This window comes from Denticeps clupeoides, chromosome 3 (assembly GCF_900700375.1).
Source record: "Denticeps clupeoides chromosome 3, fDenClu1.1, whole genome shotgun sequence".
NCBI lineage: Eukaryota > Metazoa > Chordata > Actinopteri > Clupeiformes > Denticipitidae > Denticeps > Denticeps clupeoides.
The window spans coordinates 4,847,071-4,871,125 of NC_041709.1; the positions used below are offsets into that span (position 1 = coordinate 4,847,071).

General features: G+C 42.2%; 1 protein-coding gene across 2 annotated transcripts; it reads left to right on the forward strand.

Moving 5' to 3' along the window:
• The first annotated feature begins 2,482 nt into the window (after window positions 1-2,482).
• On the forward strand, window positions 2,483-22,718 carry ass1 (argininosuccinate synthase 1). Of its 2 annotated transcripts, none has more exons than XM_028973078.1 (15): window positions 2,483-2,553; window positions 2,996-3,139; window positions 5,518-5,586; window positions 6,395-6,583; window positions 7,465-7,521; window positions 7,627-7,701; window positions 8,167-8,237; window positions 8,348-8,378; window positions 13,205-13,295; window positions 15,527-15,611; window positions 15,766-15,830; window positions 19,067-19,198; window positions 20,121-20,277; window positions 22,181-22,246; window positions 22,534-22,718. In XM_028973078.1, exons 2-15 carry the CDS (start codon window positions 3,038-3,040, stop codon window positions 22,574-22,576), a joined length of 1,233 nt encoding a protein of 410 aa, XP_028828911.1. In that variant the 5' UTR covers window positions 2,483-2,553; window positions 2,996-3,037; the 3' UTR covers window positions 22,577-22,718. The 2 variants fall into 2 exon arrangements, with proteins under 2 accessions (XP_028828911.1, XP_028828912.1); XM_028973079.1 differs by having other exon boundaries at window positions 2,526-2,553; window positions 2,971-3,139.
• The last annotated feature ends 1,337 nt before the right edge of the window (window positions 22,719-24,055 follow it).

Sequence of the window (24,055 nt, forward strand, 5' to 3'; positions counted from 1 at the left end):
AAAAAAACACAGTTTGAAAGCTCTGGGCTACTGAAAACCCACTCTTTAAGGGTAAAATAGGATGTGTAGACAAACTATTAACTAATACTATTCTGGCAAAACATTTGTTACTGTAAGATCTATCTGGGAACTATGCTCATGTGCACATAGATTTATGATGAGCTTGGATATTTTCATGAAAAAGGAGCATTATATAAGGTGGAACAGACAGTTCGAATAGGGAGCTGCGAATAAGGAGTTGTATATCAAAATGTGTTTAATTATGTAACCATTTTATGTTGCTACTATATATCATTCTCTCATTTATTCACATGGTTATTTATTTCATTATATCGTATTCATTTATTCAATTTGGAACACTTTGGAGTTCCGTTAGGTTCAAAAATTAAAAAGTTGTTCGGTGGAGTCGTGCACATTAGTGTTGTGTCGTTCGAAAGAACGAATCTTTTAAGGTTAACGTACGGAACCGAACCACTTCCTTGAGTGATTCGTTCATTCCTCAGTTCAGTTGAGATGTCAGTAGCCCCGGCTGGCGGTAGGGACGGAGGGAGGGTGGGACAGCGAATGAACAAACACTCTCCTGAATCATTTTCCCCTGAGCCTTTCTCCGGCGTTTTAACAGATTTAGTTTCCAGATAAACAGACTTAAAATGTTAGACTGACATTAATGCGAAGAGAATGACAATTGACCAATTGACCAACAACATGCTTGAATTAATTATTACAGTGATATAATCTCAAAATGAAAGTATGTTCCGCTTTATCTTCATGAAAATAACTGTACTTTAAACTATTCAAGTATTCAAATTCGAATTTTATTTGTCACATACATAGTCATACACGGTATGATATGCAGTGAAATGCTTTTCCGACTGCTACAGACCGCAGTATTGCAAATATTGCAAACATAACCAAATATTGCCAAGTTTGTATTCCAAGTATTCCAAGTTTGGTGTTCTTATAAACATTGAATTTCACACCAAATTAGCAAAAAAAAAAAGCCTCACTGACAACTGCAATCAACATGCCTTACTTAAGAAAGCAAATCCAATGGGATCTGGTTTGGAGTTTACAACGGTTAGTACAGACCAAAGCAGCAAAAATATTTATTCACATATTTACTTTATACAACACGCAGTGAAATACATCAGAATCACTCTGTTTTAACGGTGCGTAGCTAAAGAAATAGGTAAAATTGAATAGAACAAAAGAAGTATAAGGCTAGTAAAAAGTATTATAAACGTCAGCAAGCTCTAATGCAGAGGCGTCAAACTCGCAGCCTAACTACAGATCCCATAATGAAGTGCTTCAGTTTCCTTGCCGAGCGCAATCTTTACACTGCAGCTGAATCTGTACAGGAGCACTTTTCACGTTCATGGCAAATGGGTCGAAATTCTTGCCATTCTCTTGATGAGCTTCAAGAGGTTGTCACCTGAAATGGTTTTCCAACAGTCTTGAAGGAGTTCCCAGAGGTGTTTAGCACTTGTTGGCCCCTTTGCCTTCACTCTGCAGTGCAGCTCACCCCAAATCATCTCCATTGGGTTCAGGTCCGGTTGTTAAGTACATAACTCCACATGTGTTCATTCATAGTTTTGATGCCTTCAGTGAGAATCAACCAATGTAAATGGTCATGAAGATAAAGAAAACACATTGAATGAGAAGGTGTGTCCAAACTTTTGGCCTGTACTGACCAGCGTACTGACCAGCGTAATGACCAGCGTAGCAGCCACAAATTGTGTGGTGGCATGTCCTGATGTGTTGTGTTTACATTTACATAATTTATCAGGTGCCCTTATTCAGAGTGACTTACATTCAGGGACAGTCCCCCCCTGGAGACACTTAGGATGAAGTGTCTTACTCAGGGTCACAGTGATAGTAAGTTGGGTTTGAACCTGGGTCTTCTGGTTCATAGGCTACCACCACCCCGTGTTCAAGTGTACCCCGGAGAAAACAAACAACAACAAAAAAACTCCGCTAAATTGCCACAGCAGCAACTCACATAAGGTGAGTATGTGACTAATGTAACACAGCATGCAACTAATAGTGTATAAGATCCACAGTATGAGAAAATGTGTTAATTGTGACAATGTGCAAGAGAACCTTGCATGTTCAGTGTGAATCCTTTTCTGAATATACCGTGGGGTACACGTTCAGTGAACAGATCACTCACCGAGCCCAATTTAGCGAGTAGACCATTTAAATAGCATACAATAGGACAGGACACTTAAAACACCATAATTTTGAAACGAGTTTATGTTGCAAAGGTGCATGTTAAAGGACCACAGTAGCAACAAGTATTCCAAGTTTGGTGTTCTTATAAACACCATCACACATGTATCACACGTGACAATCACTTCACTTTCAACCGGTTCCTCCCACGACGAACGAATCATTTGAACGAATCCTTTTGGTGAACCGATTCTTACGATTCAGTACATCTAAAAAGAGTGCACGGACAGCTGTGATTGGTCCGCGCTGCCCGTGTAGTTCTTTGGCTTGCCGAGGGGAACCCGCATATCGCTCGGCGAGCTGCTCGACACGCGGCGGATCGAAGTAGGTCTTCGTGCTGTCGGCTTTTTTATTGTATTGTATTGTTTTTTTTTTTTTGCCCGCTTTTTTTTGTGGGGTTTTGCTGGGCTTTCGTTGATCCTCACGCCGACGTCATTCACGCGTTGCACATGTTAATATCGTAAATCACGACACTCTGTGCGTTTGTCCCACGTTGCTATTGCTGATGTTGTATATAGGGGTTGTAGCGAAGCATCTTTGCTGCCCTCACAGAAATACGTGTTTCACGCCTATTTTCGTTTTTTTTTCTTTTTCTTGGTTTACATCATAGCTTCGCGAGTTACTGTGTAGTTGCGAAGAACTTGCTGCGTCGGTGTTTTGCAGCTGCTGCAGCTGTCACTGGCGTGCGAGGCGTGCAACAGGTCGTTGGATCTGATCGACGCTTTCCACGTATCTTCACAGTACCTTCACCATGTTCCGTCCTCAGGGTTTAAAACGCTCAGTCTGACACAAAGCCGACCTGAGAAGAATGTCTAAAGGCACCGTGGTCTTGGCTTACAGTGGAGGTCTGGACACATCATGCATCCTGGTGTGGCTTAAGGAGCAAGGCTACGACGTTGTTGCGTATCTGGTAAGAATTCGCCGCACACTTGCATTTTGTGGCCCCATGATTAGGAGAGACAGGTCTCCTTTGTCTCCGGGGTCAGACCTCGACCAAGTTGGATTAGCTGGACTGCGTTGTATAGACAAGGCAGCAGGGATGTGCTAACCGTGCATTTTTCTCCCCCCTCGCTTGGGTGAGGTGTCACCTCGCTGCTGGGTGGGTGAATAGGAGAGGAGCTCGGCCAAATGAATTCCACCTCCTGGCAATTACATGATCTTCATCACGTGATGAGGAAATGTAGACGCAATGGCCAGAGACAGTACCTTAAATAAGTCTTTTTTTTTTTTTTTTAAATGACATAAGTGGAAGTAAAAGTACTAATAAAAATACTTACTTAAGTTAGAGTAAAAATTATCCTTTACTATATAGTCCTGTCTGAAATCTCCATGATAAATAGATGATAGTCATGATGCATGATGCAGTCATGAAGACAATTATTCAGAAACTGTATGCAGCATGGCTTGATGTAGACCATCATGCATTGCTTTCTGCCTAACACTGAAGAAGAAGATACTCCAGATGATCCTCCAGATTTACACTGAAGCTTCGGTTGTAAAAAGGCTGAGAAGGCTCCTCCTCTCCTTTATCTGAATGGCAGTAATTATTAATAAAGTGACTGCTGGAAACATGCAGACTTGGGATGAAATAATTTATATTTAGATGCCTGCATCCAAGGTTCCTTTTGACACTAGTCGGAATATAACTTTCATTGCAATGTCTTTAGCTACAACAAGAAACGTAGAACGATGTCGATACAGCCTCTCACACGTCAACAGGAAAAGACAAAGCCTATTCAGGACTTGAGTAAAAGATGTAATTTGAAGGTGCCCTATTATGAAAATGTTACTTTGTGAGATAATTTTACATTAATACGAGGTCTCTTAGCCTGCTTATGTTCCTGCAGTGGCTAGAAATGGCAAAATGTGTGAAGAGTTCTTTGGCCATTCTGCTTCACCGTTCAGAGAGTGGCAGGTCAGATGGGCTGGAATGTCTCCCCTTATGTCGTCATAAGGGGAAAGGTTACCTCCTGTTTCTAATGCTTTGTCCACCCAGAGAATTCCCCACCCCTCTCCTAAAACTCCACTGAAAAGTTACACACACCTAAACGGCGCATCCTGGGGAAAGGTCATTGTGGGACTAGGCTAAAGTGGCTATAATTCTGCACCAAGGCTGAATTTTGGAAAAAGACTTCAGATACGGTGTTAGGGGACCACTAAGACCCCAATATAAAAGCGAAAGAAAAAAAAAAACGTTGACGTGTTGCATTAGAAACATAGCTTTCTTTAGCAGGCAGGATCTAAATTATTATGATGTTTGTTCTGCCTTGTTTTTTAATACTTTTTCCAAATGGTCCCGGTATACAAAAGCTGGTTTACAAATATAATAATAATAATAATAATAATAATAATAATAATAATAATTGCATAGCTGAATTTGTATAAATTAAGTCCAGCCTGCATGTAAGAAAGGCATACTTAGAACTACATAAATCAGCAGGCAGGCTGAACCTACCTAATTTCATGTCTTACTACTGGTCTGCCAATATTTTGAAACTAACTTTACTGGATTTCAAATTACAAAATGAGGGAGGGCTCAGTGTGGACCACTATGAAAACCATGCCATACCAGCTTGTATCTCAAATAGGATTTCCATGATATGTAGCCTTATACATAACATAAACACACCATCATAGGATAAATCCAAATCATTGTAGGAGCAGCTTCTAATTGTTGAGACAGTTGAAAGTGAAAGTGAAGTGATTGTCGCACGTGATACACAGCAGCACAGCACACAGTGAAATTTGTCCTCTGCATTTAACCCATCACCCTGAGTGAGCAGTGGGCAGCCATGACAAGCGCCCAGGGAGCAGTGTGTGGGGACGGTGCTTTGCTCAGTGGCACCTCAGTGGTACCTTGGCAGATCGGGATTCGAACCAGCAACCTTCTGATTACAGGGCCGCTTCCTTAACCACTAGGCCACCACTGCCCCATTGACTAAAATCTTATACAGTACATATTAAAATGGTTAATCATCTATATGACAAGAATGAACGGTTAGCTAAGATTTACCCCAGTACTAGTGCTAAATGCATTTACATCTGAGGGACATTCGGGTCATTTTGAGTCTGCGTCCTGCTGGTTTGGGTCGAAGAAATGCAGCCCAGTGGCTAGAATTAAATGAAACTGCCACCAAATTCAATCTTGCTGTGACATCTTTGTTTAATAAATTAATCTTTAATGGGCTTCTGTTTGGAACAGTAGTACATTTCACAAATTCACTATTTAAAAGTCTCATCAAGGAATGAGGGGAAAAACTGAAAAAATGTCTCTGTTCTTTGCGATAGGCCAATATTGGACAGAGTGAGGATTTTGAGGCTGCTCAGAAGAAGGCTGAAAGTCTTGGCGCAAAGAAGGTGAGATTAATCAGTATTTGTTTTTTCATTATGCTGTAACTTATTTTCTCCTCACATGCACACTTTACCCTCTTACCGTTTAGGAAAAAAATGTACCGAAGCATTCGGGCGCTCACTGCCAGATTATGCAACAGCTTCATCCCACAGGCCATCAGACACCTGAACTGTCAGGGACTTTCCACTCAGAACTGACAAACGCACGCTCTACCTCATATGTTCAGAACATATCGCTATTACATTTCTATTACAGCAACATTTGCACATTGTTATTCTGCACCTCATGGTTTACTGGTTTTAGCGCTGTTATTCTATTAATCTTGCACTGCTTGTCTTGCACTGCCAGCGTCCCATGTTTCACTTTATCTAGCTGGTTTGTCAGTAGGTAACTTTGTTTAAATGTTACGGGTAGCACCAGGTTCCGTTTTGTTTCACTATGTACTGTCTAACATGTATGTAGCTGAAATGACAATAAACTTAAACTTGAACTTCAATCACATCTGTTAAGATAATTGGAAGGCTTTTGCACCCAGAGCTGTAGATTAACCACACTGTGTACGCAAAACACATCTTCATATTGTCACTTTAAAATGTGTGCACCATGTTTAGTACCATGTTTGTACTTGATTTTTGTACTACAAATACAAATATTTGTATTTGTAGTACAATATGGTACAAAAAATTCCTGTATGGAATTTGATCAAACCTACAATGGGTAATGACACTTTTATACATTACATTAAATATTACAAGCTCTTGCCTTGCTTACAGCACGAGAAAAGAATGTAAATTTGTTGATCTCTGCTTTCAGGTTTTTATTGAGGACCTGCGGGCAGAGTTTGTGGAGGAGTTTATCTGGCCTTCTGTTCAGGCAAATGCCATCTATGAGGACCGCTACCTTCTGGGTACCTCCATAGCTCGACCCTGCATTGCACGCAGGCAGGTTCAAATCGCCAAGCAGGAAGGGGCGCAGTATGTTTCCCATGGAGCCACCGGAAAGGTAAAACCTTGCGCGTTGAACAATCGAAAGATTCTGTCTCTTTTTCATTCATAGGTTTGTAGTCAAGTGTGAACATGTTCTATAAATGTTACCAAACATGACACATGCCACTCTGGAAATTCTTTACTTTTGTCTGTACTTGTTCTTCATGACCGCGACATTACTTGCACATCAATTGGCACCCATCATCTTACACTGGAAAAAATCTGACACAATTTTTTGCAGTTTATGTGTAACTAAATTGAAAGTGGGCACTTTTTAAGTAGGCTTGAGAATAAAAGATGTTACGAGTTTAAATCAAGGAAGTCCGGATTCCGGGACACAAATATGAGGAAACGGTGAACTAAATTCCTTAAAAGAAAATCCAGTTGAGGGAGAGGTGTGTTGCTGTTTCAGGAACTGGTTATGAAAAATAGCTACTGTCTAGCTTTTTTATGTTATTTGTCATTTTCCTCATAATAAGCTAAAGGTACTTCAAACAGTGTTTTTTTTGTACAAGGGATGCCAATAATAGTGGAGCGCACTATACTTTATACTTCAGCAGCTTGTCATGATATTTTACTGTTGCCTTAAACGTCAGGAAGCATGCTCCACTAGGTGGAGACTCCACTAGGTGGAGACAAATGTAAATTTAATATGAAATCTGGATGTAATCAATTATTATTATTTTTATTTAGTTATTTACTTACGTGTTTCTTTGTTTGTTAGTAAAGAATGACAATTTTCATTGTAAAAAAATTCATTTACATTTTATGGAATCCATAAAGGCTGTTTTTAGTACATAAATCTGTGTTTTTGAATCCTTACGTGATAAATGCAGCCTGAAAACCTGTCAACAATATGAATGCGCTGTAGGAAACACTTTTCTTATTTTCCTCAAGGGTAATGATCAAATCCGATTTGAGCTGACCTGCTATGCCCTGTATCCTGAAGTGAAAGTAGGTATTGTTCGGTACCTGTTTTACCTGTTTTTGTGGTGTTGTCTTTTTTAAATTTATATTGAATCAGTGACATGGTCAACCAACAGTCTTGTAATTTTTTAGATTATTTCTCCATGGAGGATCCCAGAGTTCTACACTCGCTTTAAGGGCCGGAAGGACCTGATGCAGTATGCTGAGGTGACACCATTGTTCCCTGCTATTGTACACAAACTGACTCATACAGTTTTATTCATTCTGTTTTATAATTGATTTAATAATTTCAAAAACATTTATTGGGTTTCTTTAAACAATCATTATTGTCTTCTATTTTGTTCTATTCTATTCTCTTATTACATTCATTCACTAGAGGGAGCTGTTGTCGCATGAATCGCAAGTTAAAAGTACATGAATGCAGTGTTTGCTGTATTAATTTCTAATACATTCAGATAATTCAAATAATCTCAGGAATTAAATTATTGTATTAGAGCTATATGTATCTAACACATGTGCTAAAACATTATAAAATCACAACAGCAAGTGTGTGTGTGTGTGTGTGTGTATATTATATAATATTCTATCTTATCTGATTATTTTCAAAACATTCATACACTTTTTTTTCTATTTTGCCTAAATCTCAGTGTCTGTGATCTGTCTCATTTACAGAAACATGGCATCCCTGTCCCGGTCACTCCTAAGGCTCCCTGGAGTATGGATGCCAACCTAATGCACATCAGGTTGTTCACAAATCCAGATTATAAGCATTTTAATAGATCCATAAACTCAGCATCACATGCTCTAAATACCTTAAATGTTTGTGTTACTGATTGGTTATCCTCTTTAACAGTTATGAATCTGGTATTCTGGAGAATCCAAAGGTAAGGTGTTCTTTCTCATTTAAATTTACTCATTTTTATCATTGTGTTGCAATTTTGTAATCTGGTTGAATAAATCCTGCAATTTTGAATACTAATTCTAATTTAATCAGACAGGGGTTTGTCTTATTGATTCCCAGTATTGGTTTATTGACATTGTTATCTTATTTGAAACATCATCATTAAAGTAAAACATTAGTTATAACATAACTTCTTACATACTCTTTCACCTCTTCAACTGTATCTCATGGCCCTAAAGTCATATTGTTCAGGTAAACAATTTTGATTTTGTGACTAGAAATTGCTGTTGGCTTTCAGACCACTAAGTGTTCAGCAGATTAGTGGAAAACAATAAAACAATAAACGTAATATTGATTCACTGTGCAATTATGTGTGTTGCACTAATCAACTTTACACCTCTAAAAGCACTTGCCTAAATAGATGCAAATGGATGTCACAATGAAAATTATTTTACCACACTGGGTTAGATGCATCACCAAAGGCCAAGGGTCAATTCAGCAGTCCCCACTCAACAAATGAAAACCCGTAAAGCACATCCCTCCTTTTCTCCCTCTTTCTCTTTCTTTTTTTTTCTTCCGCTTTTCTCACCCTTGGTGGAGAGTACCAGGCTACAGACAGACAGTGACTTGTCTTCAGAGGGCCGAGGTAATTTCCAATTTCATGGGAGCGAGGGGGTAAGGGCTGGAAGTGGTGTGACCCAGCCGGGTCCCTCCTGGGTCCCCTCGGCTCTTCGGGGGCCATTGTTTTCCCGCCGCAGTGCCGCAGGCGCACAACATGGGAGGGGACCCGCTTCACAGTGTCACCGTGACACCAGAATGTCACCAGTGACAGGTCTGCATCAGACAGATGCTGCGTAAGAATGGTGTGTCTGGAGGAGCAAGAGATGGTACAGCATTCCTCCGCTCTTTCAGTCAGGACCCGGAATACAGAACATACAGATCACTCCCCACCCCTGGAAGCGCTGTCCTTCATGCACTCAAGCAGGGTTCTGTGTGTGTGTGTGTGTGTGTGTGTGTGTGTGTGTGTGTGTGTGTGTGTTCGCTTATTTTTGTAGTGGACAAGGGTTTCATTGTCGACACAAATGAAGAATCACCAGGGTTACACCTTTTGCTAGGACGTTCATTGTGTCGTAACACACTCGTCGGTTGTATGACCGTCGTTACAGCAAGCAGCAGTGTGGAACGGCACCGAAGGCAGTCTAATAAAGAGTCGACCCAGCCAGGTAGTGGCATCATCTCGCCCTCGAGAAAAACGCTGCTGAGGAAGGTCGTCACGGTGCAGGCACACTGAGTCTCAAGTTACTGTCGGGCCAGAAGGTTGTGTTTATGGTAAACACGGCAGTAATACAATGGCCTGTTTTCTCTGCACAGATTATATACAAGGCACATTGTTTCGTGCATATGTTCCAAAAATATTGTGCATTACCTTAGAAGATCTATGTATGTTCCACTTCACTGCTGTTGGCCCCTCTATGCTGGTGGCCATTGCCCAAAGTAAGTCAGAAGTCATTATGACAGAAACCCACGCTGAATTACAGAGGCCAACGTGCTGACCACCCTGGTTCGGAAACATGAATAGGAAATGGGGCAATGGAGGAAACACAGAGGCCTTTGAGCAGACCCTACACAAACCTGTGGATGTTGTGCTCAACAAGTTTCTGAGAGGAAATTCATCTGCAATAGTGGCGTCTTTATTGGCGTGCTGACTGGTTTTGGCCTGTAGGGCATGAGGGTGGCTCAATTATGAAGCAATGTGTGTTTCCTTTAGTTTAAACCCCCGGGGCCCAAGACCTCCTTTCTCAAATGCTGGGATGTGTCTTTAGTCTATGGAATTGCATATAAAGCCTCAATGAACAATTGATCACATAGGGAAAACCGTGTTGAACTTTCTATCAGTGAGCAATAGATTACATTATTTTTGATAACGTTCATATTGGTGCTCAGCTATTTCATACTTGATCATTTAGATGCTAAATTGAAGTAGATGCACCGCATCTCTACATTATTATAATTCTTAGTGCAGTTGGTGATGGGGTGGTGTAGTAGCCTAGTGGGTAACACACTCGCCTATGAACCAGAAGACCCAGGTTCAAACCCCACTTACTACCATTGTGTCCCTGAGCAAGACACTTAACCCTAAGTTGCTCCAGGGGGGGGACTGTCCCTGTAACTACTGATTGTAAGTCGCTCTGGATAAGGGTGTCTGATAAATGCTGTAAATATAAAAATGTAAATGGTGATGGTCTGTACCTGCAGGGCCAGTCTGATCATGGTGTGTGTTGGCATCTTCAGTCACTTAAGAACGCAGTCTGCACATATATGTTCTATTTCTCCGTACATTTATTCATTTTTTGACCCTTTAATTTGTCAACCGCTTGTAATGGGGGGGTGCAAGGTGCTTAGCTGTCATCAGGTGTCAAAGTTTGTTTTTTGGGGTTTTTTTAGTTCCTGTGGAGTAGCACTGAAGGAGAGAAAACAGCATTCCTCTGTTTTCGCTGCTGCTGCTTAATGTGCATCTTTCTGTAACACGGAATTCACAGAATGTTCAGTGAAGGCTCCTTGTTACCAAAACATTAACCAAATGTCTGTGGGGTGTCAAATGCAAATGTCCAGCCATCACATGTACGTTCTTTCATCTCAATTTAGCATGTTTAGGGAATGTGTCTTGAGAGATGGGCCAGATCAGAAAATGGTGATTTGCATCTCTCTTGCTGCACTTCTGTGTCAGTTCCTGTCTCTCTCTCTCTCTCTACCATGCACTTTTCTGTCATTTTTTTGCTCTCCACACCTTTCCCCCCCTTTAGACTGTGGGACTTGATTGAAATGCAATGAGGCAGCTAACGTGTGGAGAGACCGAAATTTCCCCTTCTTTAGGATCACGCGGGGGCTGTCTTCTTTCTGGCAGAGCTTTCAGCCGCCCGAAAGCACAGCACTATGGGTGACGGGGGCTGAATGGAGCCGTGCAAAGTGAGCCCAGCGCACCGACGTGATGGTGCAGTTCACGGCCCATTTGTCACCAATGCACTCTCTGCCTCGCCTTTTCCCTCTCCGCCCTACTCTGTATATTCTTTACCTATTCGTCTCTTTTGGGGTTAGATGGCAGGGCCAGGCCTGCCGGCAGGGGGGCTGGGATTTGAAATTCATTGATCTGGGCGCTTTTATCCTCCCATCCCGCTCTTTCAAGGCTTGCCAATCTATTTCTCATGATGTCCCTGCATTGCATGTCTGAAAGTAGCAGACGGGTGACAAAATAAAAGGAAAACCTGAATAAATTGGTGGAGAAAATCAGGACATTTTGCTGCCTTGGTGTGGAGTCACTGAACTCCAATGGGAGTAAATCAATCACCAGATCATCAGAACAATGATTATATATCTTGTCTACTGGTGTCCATCTCTACAGTAGACTAACAGAGAAGGAGCACTGAAGATCTGTCAGCCAGCAGTGACCAGGTCATTGCATGATTGATGTCAATCATGTCTACAGGCTCCTCCCACTGTCTTAAAGTTTGTCTTCTGGGCTTATTGTTAGTTCTTGTTTTGCAAATTACAGATAATGTGCATCCAGCCATTGACTGCTTATATGAGTTTATTTCAGTTTATTTAAGTCCAGAGGATGTAAATGCTACAACATTAGTGAAAAGTCACTATGTTCTGTGTTCTTTAACGTCAGGAAAATATGTTGGCTTGTTGTTGGACAGTGGCATCATATGGAGGAATCATGTAGAACGTGTACAATGGCAGAGCAGCTGGTGCGCAAAGAAACCATCCGTTTATTTTCCTTACACAGTGAGCACATCAGAAATAGCTTTTAAAGGACGGCCATTTTGCCCCACTTTGTTTTCATCTCACATTGAGGCACCCGGGCAGAAAATAAAGATGGATGCATCCAGCAATCAATTTTTTGTGTTTAGTTAAAAGGAAAGTGAATATTGGTCCTTTCAGGATGCCAGTGAGCCGGGATTAGTTATGGTGTGATGATGTTTTGTCTGGTAAAGGTTTCCATTTAAATGCGCCCGGTGGTTATTTTGCATAGTTCCCCTGCAATTTGCCTCAGTTCAGGACACATCGGCTTCCATTTCTGCCTAATGCTGTATAATTGGCAGGGGGGGCTGTTGTCACTGCAGCTTGACAGCCACTGTCCTCTGGTCTTCATCTGCAGAACGACATAGCCAATTCTGTCCAAATGGGAAAGAAGGCCTGTCTGGCACAAGGACATGATGGTTTCTGCTCCGTCAAAAGTTGAATAAAGACGATTCCAAAATAAATGTCAGTCACATCCTGAAATAAACCTCTGGTTCCAAAGGGGGCCTGCAGTCGACAGGGGATATTTCAGTCCGATTTCACCTTTGATTTTGGACTTTAATACTGTTTCTCTGTATGGTTTGATCCATTTCTCTTGAGGTGGTGTGTGTATGTGACTCAGGGGACATATACAGTACACTCAGAGACACACTCTCTTTTTCTGCAGGAGAGGGAGGTGTCTCCATCTCCAGCTGCATCTCCCTTTCTCCCAACCCCCTGTGGTGAAGGGCAGCCCAAGGAAAATGAAACCAAATAGAGGGGAAAATGGCACATTGGGTTTTTTTTTTTCTCCCCATTCTCGCCCTCTTTTCACTTAGATCTTGATGGCATTTTAAGACCTCACTAGCCCAGGTGTGGACACTTTTCTGTAGGTTGAGTGCTTTAAATTTTAACAGTACATCATGCTATGCTGTACATCCGAGAGGTCAAGTAGTGAGGTGACAGCAGTAAACTATCATGTATCCACTTATGGCAGTGAGACTCTGATTCACATCCTGTGTCTTCCAGAACCACGCCCCGTCTGACCTCTACCTAATGACCAAGAACCCAGATGATTCTCCCAACCACCCAGATGTGCTGGAGATTGAGTTCAACAGAGGTGTGGCTCTTTTCATGGTTATTTCATTCTTCTCTTATAGGAACATAAAGATATAGGATTGTATTTTATTTTTGCATGCTGCTGAGATCCACAAATTAAAGGGTTGAGAGAAAATAAGACTTTTCAACACTGTTTCCTATGTCTTATTTATTTGTACAAATAAATGCACTAACACTACCGTGATTGCTACCAGATCTGCTTTGGTTTTTGGTAATGCCAAAGACATGGTCTGAGAACCTGTCGAGACATACAGCATGTGCTTGCACCAGTGTTATTGTTGAAACACAGGACACAGCTAAGTACAGGCCAAAACCTTGCTCATGCAATTAGCCTTTTGAAAAAGTCTCTTACCTCTTGAATTGCTCCTGAGCCAGTTTGCATTGTTTCTGCCGTACGGGAGCTGTGCGTCCATGTTACCTTTAGCGCACTATGCACCGCTGTCCTCGTAGGATGCCCCGGTGACCTTTAAACAAATTGTGTTTTCCATGGAAGGCCTGCGCTATAGAAAGTCCCCCATAGAAAGCAGTGCATTGATGTTAAATGCAAACGTGTTGGACAGTCAATGGAGAGGCCAATGAACTGGTAATGTGATTTTATTGAACAGCCGTGCCATTGTGTGCCTTAATCCCGTGCTGGATCTTTGCTCATTTGTGATCAGTATTCATAGATATTTTAGCCACCACCTCTCCCCCCCATCCTCTCCATTTTTGTGTGGATGAGAAAAGCTGGTTTAGTTGCAAACACAAAAGGCCCCCCTGCCCACCCCACCCTACTGCAATAGACCTGCACTTGGATGTTTTATTTCTTTTCTGTGGGTCTGTTTTCTCAGCCGCTCTTAGACTGGCCTGAGCATTCCCATAAAAAAAAAGAGGGGGGGAAAAAAAAGAATTTCAACTACGCAGGAGAAAAAACTTTTACCTCTTGTGATTTCTCCCTCCTCCCTTTTTTCTTTCTTTCTGGAGTTTTTACTCTCTATATAAAGGGAGGGGTGGAAAAAGAAAGAGGAAAAATGTAAAGCAGTAATTTTTCCTACAACTGTGTCTGCTTTGCCATTGTCTGCACTGTTCTCTGCATTCTAAGGGAGAGAAGAAAGACTGGTGAATGCAGGACTGTACACACACAGCCCAGTTAGAGAGAGAGAGAGACACATATATACAACACAAGACCAGGACCCTCCGTTCAATCGTTTTTTTTCCCTCTCTCTCTCTCTGTCTTCACACCCCTCATTTCATTTATTTGAACTTTTAATCTAATTATTAACTATTTGTGAGGATCAGAGGCTTTGTTGCTGCCCAAGGCTGGCCTCGGCATGGCAGGGGCCAGCATATATGGGAATGGGGGTCGGATTGACAAAAGCCCTTGTCTGAAAATATTTGTCAAGTCCCTTTATGCGTCAGTTGAACAGGGCTTACACTTTTACGCCATTCAGAGACAGTCCGAAACGCGCCTTTTAGGGACGTGATTGGCAACTGCAAGCATGCTAAATGCTAATAAGCTCGGGATGGATAGATGGAGGAGTATCAGCACTTTTTTTTTTTTTTTTTTTTTTCTTCTACAAGCCTTTGCTCTTCAGAACTTTCTCGCCCTCCCCATCCTTTCTGCTGGCCCACCTCCTCTCAGCCCTCCCCCTATCCAGGCGCAGTCAGTTGCGCCCCCTCCACCTCTGGCCTCTGGGATGCCCATTTCAGTCCATAGACAAGCAAGCCACTGACAGTGATTTATTTATGGGAGTTTGTTTTGTTGGCTGAGGGTGTATCGGGCAATTTGGGTGTTCTTTTTTAAGTGGTGGGTGTGGGTTTTTGTTTTATGTATATTTCCCTCCTTTTCAGACATTTTTCTGCTAACCTGTTTGCTAACTGAAACGGAACGATTGTCAGTCTTTTCTTTTTCCTTCTGGCCATCTCTTTCACCATTTACACATACTGTGGATATGGTGTGCACAGTGACTCAATGTGGAGTGTGTAATTCAATTAGGAAAGGATTTGCTTGTGATTTCACAGCCTTCAGTGTAACAAGGCTTTTGCATTTATTAATGACCCGTCTCCGAAACTCCCATAAAAGTGCTGTCTGAAGCACTCCCAGCCATTCCCAGGCCTCCAGGAAAGCTTGGGGCCTTCAGACCCTTTAACTACTGTAAACTCGCGGCCCCACGGTTGTTTGGATACTAATGGCCCTGTCTCTTTTGCATTCCCTGTGTTTCATGTTTAGCTGTGTGTCTCCTTGTGTCACAGGTGTGCCTGTCAGAGTGACTCACCTGAAGGACGGCAGGTCAGAGGACACACCGCTGGACATCTTCTCCTTCCTCAATGAGATCGGGTAAATGTAGTTTGAATGTGGCTGCAGGCTGCAGGTAGAACTGCTTCCTTCAGGGGGCAACGTACCACCTAAAACTAAACGGTTCCATGAGTTGGTGTTCGACTGTGCGTGATTGTAATCATTTGAATAAACTCTTCCTTTTATTGTTGTGCAGAGGAAAGCATGGTGTGGGCAGGATCGATATTGTGGAAAACCGCTTCATTGGCATGAAGTCCAGGGGTGAGTAAATGTCAGGGAGAGAGTGACTGTCAGGCAGCTCTAACGGCCAGTTTATTTGAACATATTTTCTGACGAAATCTGAGGTCAGCTTAGTGATTAGCATGTCACAAAAAAGTATAATATGCCATTTATTTACACAATATAATTATTTTGAATGGTAAATACAAATGGTGTAAAATAAAGGCTGTCTAATGTCTAAAGATTTCTTTCAAATTATTGTATTCTATTTGTCATGGTGCAAGTCAGAAGGCACAACAAATTTAAATAAAATGATTTAAATAAAAATGCAGGGTAGTACTGTGTGAGCTAAACAGTATGCGGTATAAATTTGGCCAACGGTAGAGATTTTGATTATACCAGCCTACCCCAGAAATATCTGCTCCTTTCAAAAATGACAAATTTGCATCACCCGCGTGAAACCATGCGTACTAGCAGCACAAGCCTGCAATAAGTTTAGGGCGAGAGCACGGCAGGGTTTCCACGAATCCAAGTTTTTATTTGAAAGTGAAGTGATTGTCATTGTGAAACACTGCAGCACAGGACACGGTGCACACAACAAAATGTGTCCTCTGCATTTAAGCATCACCCTTAGTGGGCAGCCATGACAGGCATCCTGGGCGCAGTGTGTGGGGACGGTGCTTTGCTCAGTGCCACCTCAGTGGCACCTTGGCGGATCAGGATTCAAACCGGCAAGCTTCTGATTACAGGGCCACTTTCTTAACCGCTAGACCAACACTGCCCCATTTAAATTTGACTTTCCAAAATGAACTTCTTAAATATCATGACTAAATGACTAGTAATCTTTAAATCCAGAGTTTAAAGGTGTTAAAGGTTTTAAAGGTTTCCAAATCAATTAAGTCAGTCAATTCTACAAGTCACTCTACAAGTCTACAAGTAAATTCTATTAAGTCGAATCAATTCTACAGCCAAACAGGTACAGACATCAAAGCTAGGCACTGACATGCATTATTACCTATTTTCATTACATATCTTACATATATATTATCCTGTGTCCTCTCAGATGTGTCTGTGTGTGGATTGGCAACCAGCCCAGGACTTATTTTTCATAGATATATAGATCCCCGCATCTCCATGGCCATTTTTTTTTGAGGTGGTGGATTGATGGATACATGCAGTAAAACCATTTTGAAATTATAATGAAAGTAGAATTGAGATTTCCGAAAATTACAGCTCCGTGAGGCAGCGAGGACACGGTCATCTTTATTGAAACTTGTCTAGTTGTCTGGAAAGAGGTGGACAAGAAAAAGTATTGCAAATGTAGAACTTCTTTTCATTTGAACATTTGACATCTGGTGTTGCGAGTATGTCAGGCGTGTGAGTTTGTCTGAGTGCACGCTTGTTCTCTCAGCTGACTGCTTTGAAGACCTGTGGCCTGTGCTCGTCTCTGGCACCCTCATTCAGTGTTGAATTGATGGCTGCTTCTCCCCTTTGAATCCAAAAGGCAGTTGCCTCTCTCTTCTTTTTTTTTCTCCTACCCACCGAGCGTGTGGCGTCTCCGTGGGGTCCCGTCTCTCCACGTCCCCCAGCAGCGTGGCATTTCTGTCACATGCTTCCTTCCTCACACACTGTGATGCCCCTGATTGGCAAATTGACTCAGCCGGGACAACTGTCACTGTTCCTGACTGGCAGGTACAAATTGGAAAATGTGAAGAAACCCCCCCCCACCCCACCTGGCTGCACTCTGCTGCCCGCACAAAAGATGAGACCAGCGGAGAGGTGGACTGTTGGAACAGAAAGATTCCAGCAAATGATCGAGTGTGTGTGTGTTGATGTGACAGCAGTATGATTTCACCACAGATTGAAAAGACCTGAGGGAGAGTTGATTGCTCATGTTTGTTAGTGTGTGTGTGTGTGTGTGTGTCGCGTTGAGTGGGTGGAGAGGCATGGAAATGGATTTCTTTAGAAATGTGGTGTGTTTACATCTGTACGTTCTCTCTCTCCAGCCTTCATGCACTGGGAAGCGGCCCAGCGTTCTCTGAATATTAGAACTGCGTTTACTGAGACCAGTGCAAGGCCAAGTGATTCAGAAGAAGAATACATTCTGGCCACTAGGATGTCTTAGACTTAGAATTATTGATCATTAGGACTAGGACCATGACAACTATTCGTAATTCAAGTATTTCTGAATTTTAAGAAACATTAAATAAAATGAGAGAGACTGCTTTTGAATTATAATATTTGGGTTGAGATCATTAGTGGTGTGTGTGAGAGAGAGATTGAGATGCCAGAACGATGCTTTGAGGTGTTTAAACCTGTGGTTAAATCCACCCATTTCTCTGTACTTAATTTCTGTTCAGGCAGCACCAGGAATGCCAAGCAGGCTTAGTGAGCCATGAGTGGACGCCCAAAGGGGGCACGTGCTCGGCACAGCAGCACTTAAATCCCGGCCTTAACCCCCAGCAACCCCTTCAACAAACCTGGCCTACAGACACATAGCCTGTTTAAAAGATTAATACCTAAAATTCACCATCCCTTTGTGTCCCTAATCTAGGCTAGCTGTTCCTTTTGGTGGCTTAGAGCTGATAGAGTTGCGGGGCAGTTTGGGCTTGTTTTATCAGATAGCCTTAACGGAAACTGCCCGAGTCTGTCTCTTTACCTTCCCCTTTCTTCTTAATCCATTCAGACTTAAGGTTGTCTTTATATGTCAAATTGCCACCTTTTAGGAGTTAGAAGATCACTGTTTGCCTGATTTGCGTTGGGAAAAAATGTCCTCTTCATCTCCTTTTCATGCTTTTTTGCCCCCAGGTTTGCTTTAGTTGATTAGAACCTAGAGCTAGGGCTGGGTGATATGCCCTAAAACTATACCACAAGTTTTATACCTATAACTGTCCATCTGTAGACGGTAGTGCATTCAAAAATGAAATATTTCTTTATAGAATATTACTCGTTGATTTTTAGCCCTTTAGCTGTTAGCACATTCATTATAAATGCAGAGCCTATACATACAGCATCTCCTCCACTAATGGCTTTGTCCTCATACACTTGAGTGACCGCTCCATTTCTCCTCGTCTGTTCTGTTCCGCACAGTGCAGAAATTATGGGTTAGTGAAGCTCAGACCAGGGATATTGGCCACCAAACGATCCTGCCCTGTCATTTAGCCAAGTCAGGTGCCTCCCTGATCCTATAGGGCTTCATGCATTTGATGAAGCATGATATAGAGTGGCTAGAAGTGTTTGAGGCCAGATTTTCAGATCATATTTTTCCCTTCTTCCAGGTATCTATGAGACACCAGGAGGAACCATCCTGTATCATGCCCACCTGGACATTGAAGCATTCACCATGGACCGCGAGGTCCGCAGAATAAAGCAGGGACTTGGCATCAAGTTTTCCGAGCTGATCTACAATGGTACATAATGATGTATAAAGACCAAATAATATTTGATGTGTGAATAGCCATCAAATGAAAAGGTGACAAAAAAACAAAACCATGGTATCAATTAATTTACCTGTTATTTATTCATTCATTCAAACCATAATCATTTAATCATTCAATTATTCATGTATCCATCTGTAGAAGCAGTCAAACCTTTTAAGTCTGTTTCCAATTTTCCAACATGCCTTTTAAGCCCCCCCCCAAACCTTCTGCCGGGTGTAAAAGTTTCTCTTCCCTTCTCCTCCCCTGGCTCAGGTGTCCTAATCTCTTTGTGTTGTGCTGGCAACCGCCTGCCCCCCATTTCTGCATAATAGGATTTGGCCCTATTAGATGCTGCTTATGGAGCCACTGCAATTAAAGCCACATGAGAGCTGAGGAGCCCAGGAGAGAGAGATAGTGAAAGAAAGAGAGAGGGAGAGATGGTAGGGGCTCACCACCTCACCTCACAAAGCTGGGAGCTGCAGGAGGGAAACCCAGATTAAACTCATTAGAGGGACGGTGGCAGAGGGCAGGTTTCCAGGGCCTTCCCAACTCGCACGGCTTTCACCTGCCACACAGGAACACACAATCACACCCAAACACATATACATAAATATAGATAGATAGATAGAACTTACATTAAGTGATTATAAGCCAATAAGGGTGGCATAACCATGATTTTATTAAAACTGCATTAAAAAACTTTGCTGCAAAAAATATTTGTGGGTTTTAGGATATAGCCATGGAAGGCTCAGGTTGTCAAGTAATGTTGTCAAATTATCACAGTTATTTTACAAATTAGGTCTGGAAAGATATAGGAACTTGCATACAGTGCACATGGAGTAACAAGTCTGACCAGTTGATTCCATTTGCAGTTTTGTCAAATGGTTGGTTTCAATACATTTTGGTTGTACAGGGTTCTGGTACAGTCCGGAGTGTGAGTTTGTGCGCCACTGCATCAGCAAATCCCAAGAAAATGTGGAAGGCAAGGTGCAGCTCTCTGTCTTCAAAGGTCAGGTCTACATCCTGGGCCGTGAGTCACCCAAGTCCCTCTACAATGAAGAGCTTGTCAGGTAAATCGGTGTTCAAAATGCCTATTTGTTTTCCCCATGTCTGTTTTCCTATACTATTGCCTATTCAAGGCTAGCTCAAGTTTTTTCAAGACCAGGCAAGTTGCTGATGTGGTTTGGGTTCTTCCTGATTGGTGTGCCAGGCAAACGTGGCCATGGCAAAGACCACAGGCTTTTTTTTGGTGGAAACAAGAACAGTGGATGAAGACAGGATTTATTGAGAAAAAAGGAGTGTTTGCTCATGTTATATTAAATATTTTTTACAGGAAAAAACTCATTTAAAACATGAAATACTACTGTCTAGTTATATGTATTGTGGAGAGCAGGAAACAAGTACCCACCCAGACATTTTAATAATTTCTTCTAAATTTCTAATTGGATAAGCCCATTTGGCTGTCTGAAATGTTTCATGCACCCTAATGTTCTGCACGATGTAAAACTGCTTCTGTCAATGTCACAATTGCTGCTCTATGCCCATCTCGTCCCTTAATCCTCAGTTTTGATCCGGTGTCTTTGTTCTTAATATTCATCACAATCATGATGTCTTTTATAGTTGTCTCAGGACCGTGACCACTACCAAGCCAGACACGCAGAAAGATCACCAGCACTTTAATTAAACCATTCTGATGGCCCAACTGGTCCCCCGTAATGCAACAATCAGCCTTCATATTTTATTCCTATTCCTTTAGCAGTACATATCTCAGTTGTACAGTTGTCTCTGATACATTGTTTGATCAGGTTGCCCTACTGCCACTTTCTCTGACCTCCCTCATTTAGTAAATTGAACAGAAGGACAAAGCCTTCATATGTATCAGGATTGTCACACCAAGGTCTTTCTCCTTTTGTCTGTCTGGTTCTCAGTTTCATTTCTCTCTCTCTCTCTCTCTCTCTCTCTTGCCTTTTCTTCCTTTCTCATACACTCTCCCTCATCCTCTTCACTTAGCTGCTGAACACTGAGCCCATTCAGGCCCCTTGACCCCATGTGCCCTCAGGGCTACTTCAGATCTGACCAAAAGCTGAGCCTCCATATGCACAGACTTCTCCTCTTCCATCCTGGGGCATTAATGGGAGAAGACAGCGATTCAGTGGGGGAAACGGCACATTTCATGCTAGTTAGTCAGAATGTGGGCAGCAGTCAGAAAGATAGTTTTTCTCCCCTTGGTTGATATGACCCGGACTAGGGTGGGTGGACAGCCAGAGTGGGAAAGAGCACAAGATCTTAAAAGGAACAGATGCGATGAATTTATTGTCAGGACCAGAAGCCGCCATCGCTAAACATTGTTTCAGACTGCTGGACATGAATCCTGGGTTTTAAACTAAAACAGAACACCATGTCAACATCTCTTGTCTAAAATGCAAGATAGCGCTGTGTTTATTGTAGTTTTAGTTTTTTCCAATCTGGTTCTTTATCCCTCTCGTTTAAAAAAAAATAAAAATAAAAAAATAATTAGAATTTTCTTGTTTGTCTGACTCACACATCGACAACGAACTCAAGTTTTGTCTCTGCATGGGCTTGGTAAACAGTGTAATTAGCGCAGTTGTAATGTGGCTTTTTCTGCATTGATCCTAAAAGAAAATGTCACAGTCATGCCTTCTGCACAATTCACATTTTCATGAAACCATCTACATTCTCCGCAAGCAAGCCCTTTAACACCTTTCAGATCTGTGGTTTGTGCAGTCAATTTAAGATGTTTTTCATTCCAAATAATTTTACTTTAGTTTAGTATAATATGAAATTATGACAGAGAATACTTTATTTTAAATTAAATATTTTAAATGGTTTATATTCTGGCTTGTTGTCATTATGTTTAGTCCATGTGTGCCCTTCATGTCACACTGTAGTTGCACATTTTATATGTTGTATTATGACACTTAATGTCTCTCTGTTTTCTCTCCTCTGTCTCAGTATGGATGTACAGGGAGACTACGACCCCTGTGACGCCTCAGGATTCATTAGGGTTAACGCTGTCAGGTATGTGACTGTCAACTGTGACCACCCTCATGAGTGGCTCATTGTACGCTGTGCTGCTTACTGCCAGTCAATTAACCATAAATGAGCACTAACTAAGCAGTTGCTTTATCTCATGCCTGATCTACACCCAGTAGAGGCTTTTTAAGGCGAATGGGAACTAATGAACCATTAACAAGTAGTATTGACAATTAGCAAGATCTGCTGTGACTTATACTGCCTAAAGGGAAAGTAGAGGTAAATATCTGCCAAAATATCTAAAATCCTCTTTTCTGTTTCCTTTAATGCAGACTCAGAGAGCACTGCCGCCTGCAGGGTGACTTGAAAAAATAGTCAGCAACTCTGGACCGAACAGGAGCCTTCATATTCTGCTTCTACTCATTAACATACATGCGTAATAGCACTCTAATGTGTCTTTAAATTTAATTGTGGTATATGGTAGTCTTGCATTTTAATAAAGGCATATGGCTTATTAGTTGGCTTAAAGTGCTATTCAAAGTTTCAGAACCAGGTTGTTTACATTATCCAGATTGCACGGCAACACAGGAAGAACAGTAAAACTGACTACAATATTGTGTGCCATTGATCAGGTCTGGCTCGGGATTAGATGTGTGTTCAGTGGGAGCCGGTTCTGATGACTGTATTGAACCGCTTGTGAAAGACTCGAGATGAAGGCATGGCGGTTGACTGATGCTGGAGCGCTTCCACTCAGAACAGTAGTAAATGTGCCTGATCTTTAGTAGATTAGACCTGGAGAAAGAACGGCGAGCCCCCCTGCCGATACGAGTGGCCAGCAGGGGGTCGCCAGACCTTTGGATTTGGACCAGCACCCCCCACCATCACCACCACCACCACTGCTCAATTACACCACAGGCGTCTCGCCCTGTCTGTTCAATTACCAGCCCGTCCCTCCATTTACACACCCGATCCTGCGTACATGGAGAACCTGGCACCTAATCACACAGACTTGAGCAATTTTCAAATTGCCTGCACAATAAAAAAAAAAAAAAAAAAAAACATCAGACAAAAAAGGCATTGGGTTTAAGCAGTGAAGCTGAAGGAAAGGACAGACGACAGCCCCCATTTAACCAACCAGGCACACTCCAGACTCATCCACCAGCACCCAAGCAGTTGGTGTCATCAGCAGGGAAAGAGCTTCTGAATGGGCGAAGAGCAGCCGGGAGGGGTTCTGGCCTTCCCATCGGATGCAGGGGTGGAATGACGGAGCGCACCTGTCCACCCCAGCCTGTCCACCCACGGTCTCATGTTCCTCACAGGGAGCCCTGAACCGGCCGAGGCTTACCTGTCGGGCTTGACCGGGGAAAATTAATCGTCCCTGACCTTGCATCAATTATCTCTCATTAGCCTCGCACCCACCACTCTCCTCCTGGGATCGCTGCCCACAAAGGGTGGAGTAATTTTTCTTTTTTTTTTTTTTTTCAGTCTGAAGTTGTCACTGAAATGGACCCCTATAAAAGTCTGCTGTGTCTCTAGTGTCCCGTCCCTGCCCTGTCACTCTCTGAGGTCAGACAAAGACTGCCATTGTTTGGTGCTTTCCTTTCTTATTCCGCATAAGCAACCCAAGACTCTGCCATGTACAAACACAAACCTGACAAATATTCACCTCTGTCGATGTAACACTTCACTGTATGTCATTTAACAGAATTTTAATGGTGGAAAAAATCGAAAAGTCCAGATGGCTGGTTACTTAGTCTGGTACTAGGAGCTAACTGTCCAGTTGAGGTTTCATATTCTGTGTCCTCCTCTTTAAAATGGGTGGGATGTTGGCAAGCATCACCCAGTCTATTTAGC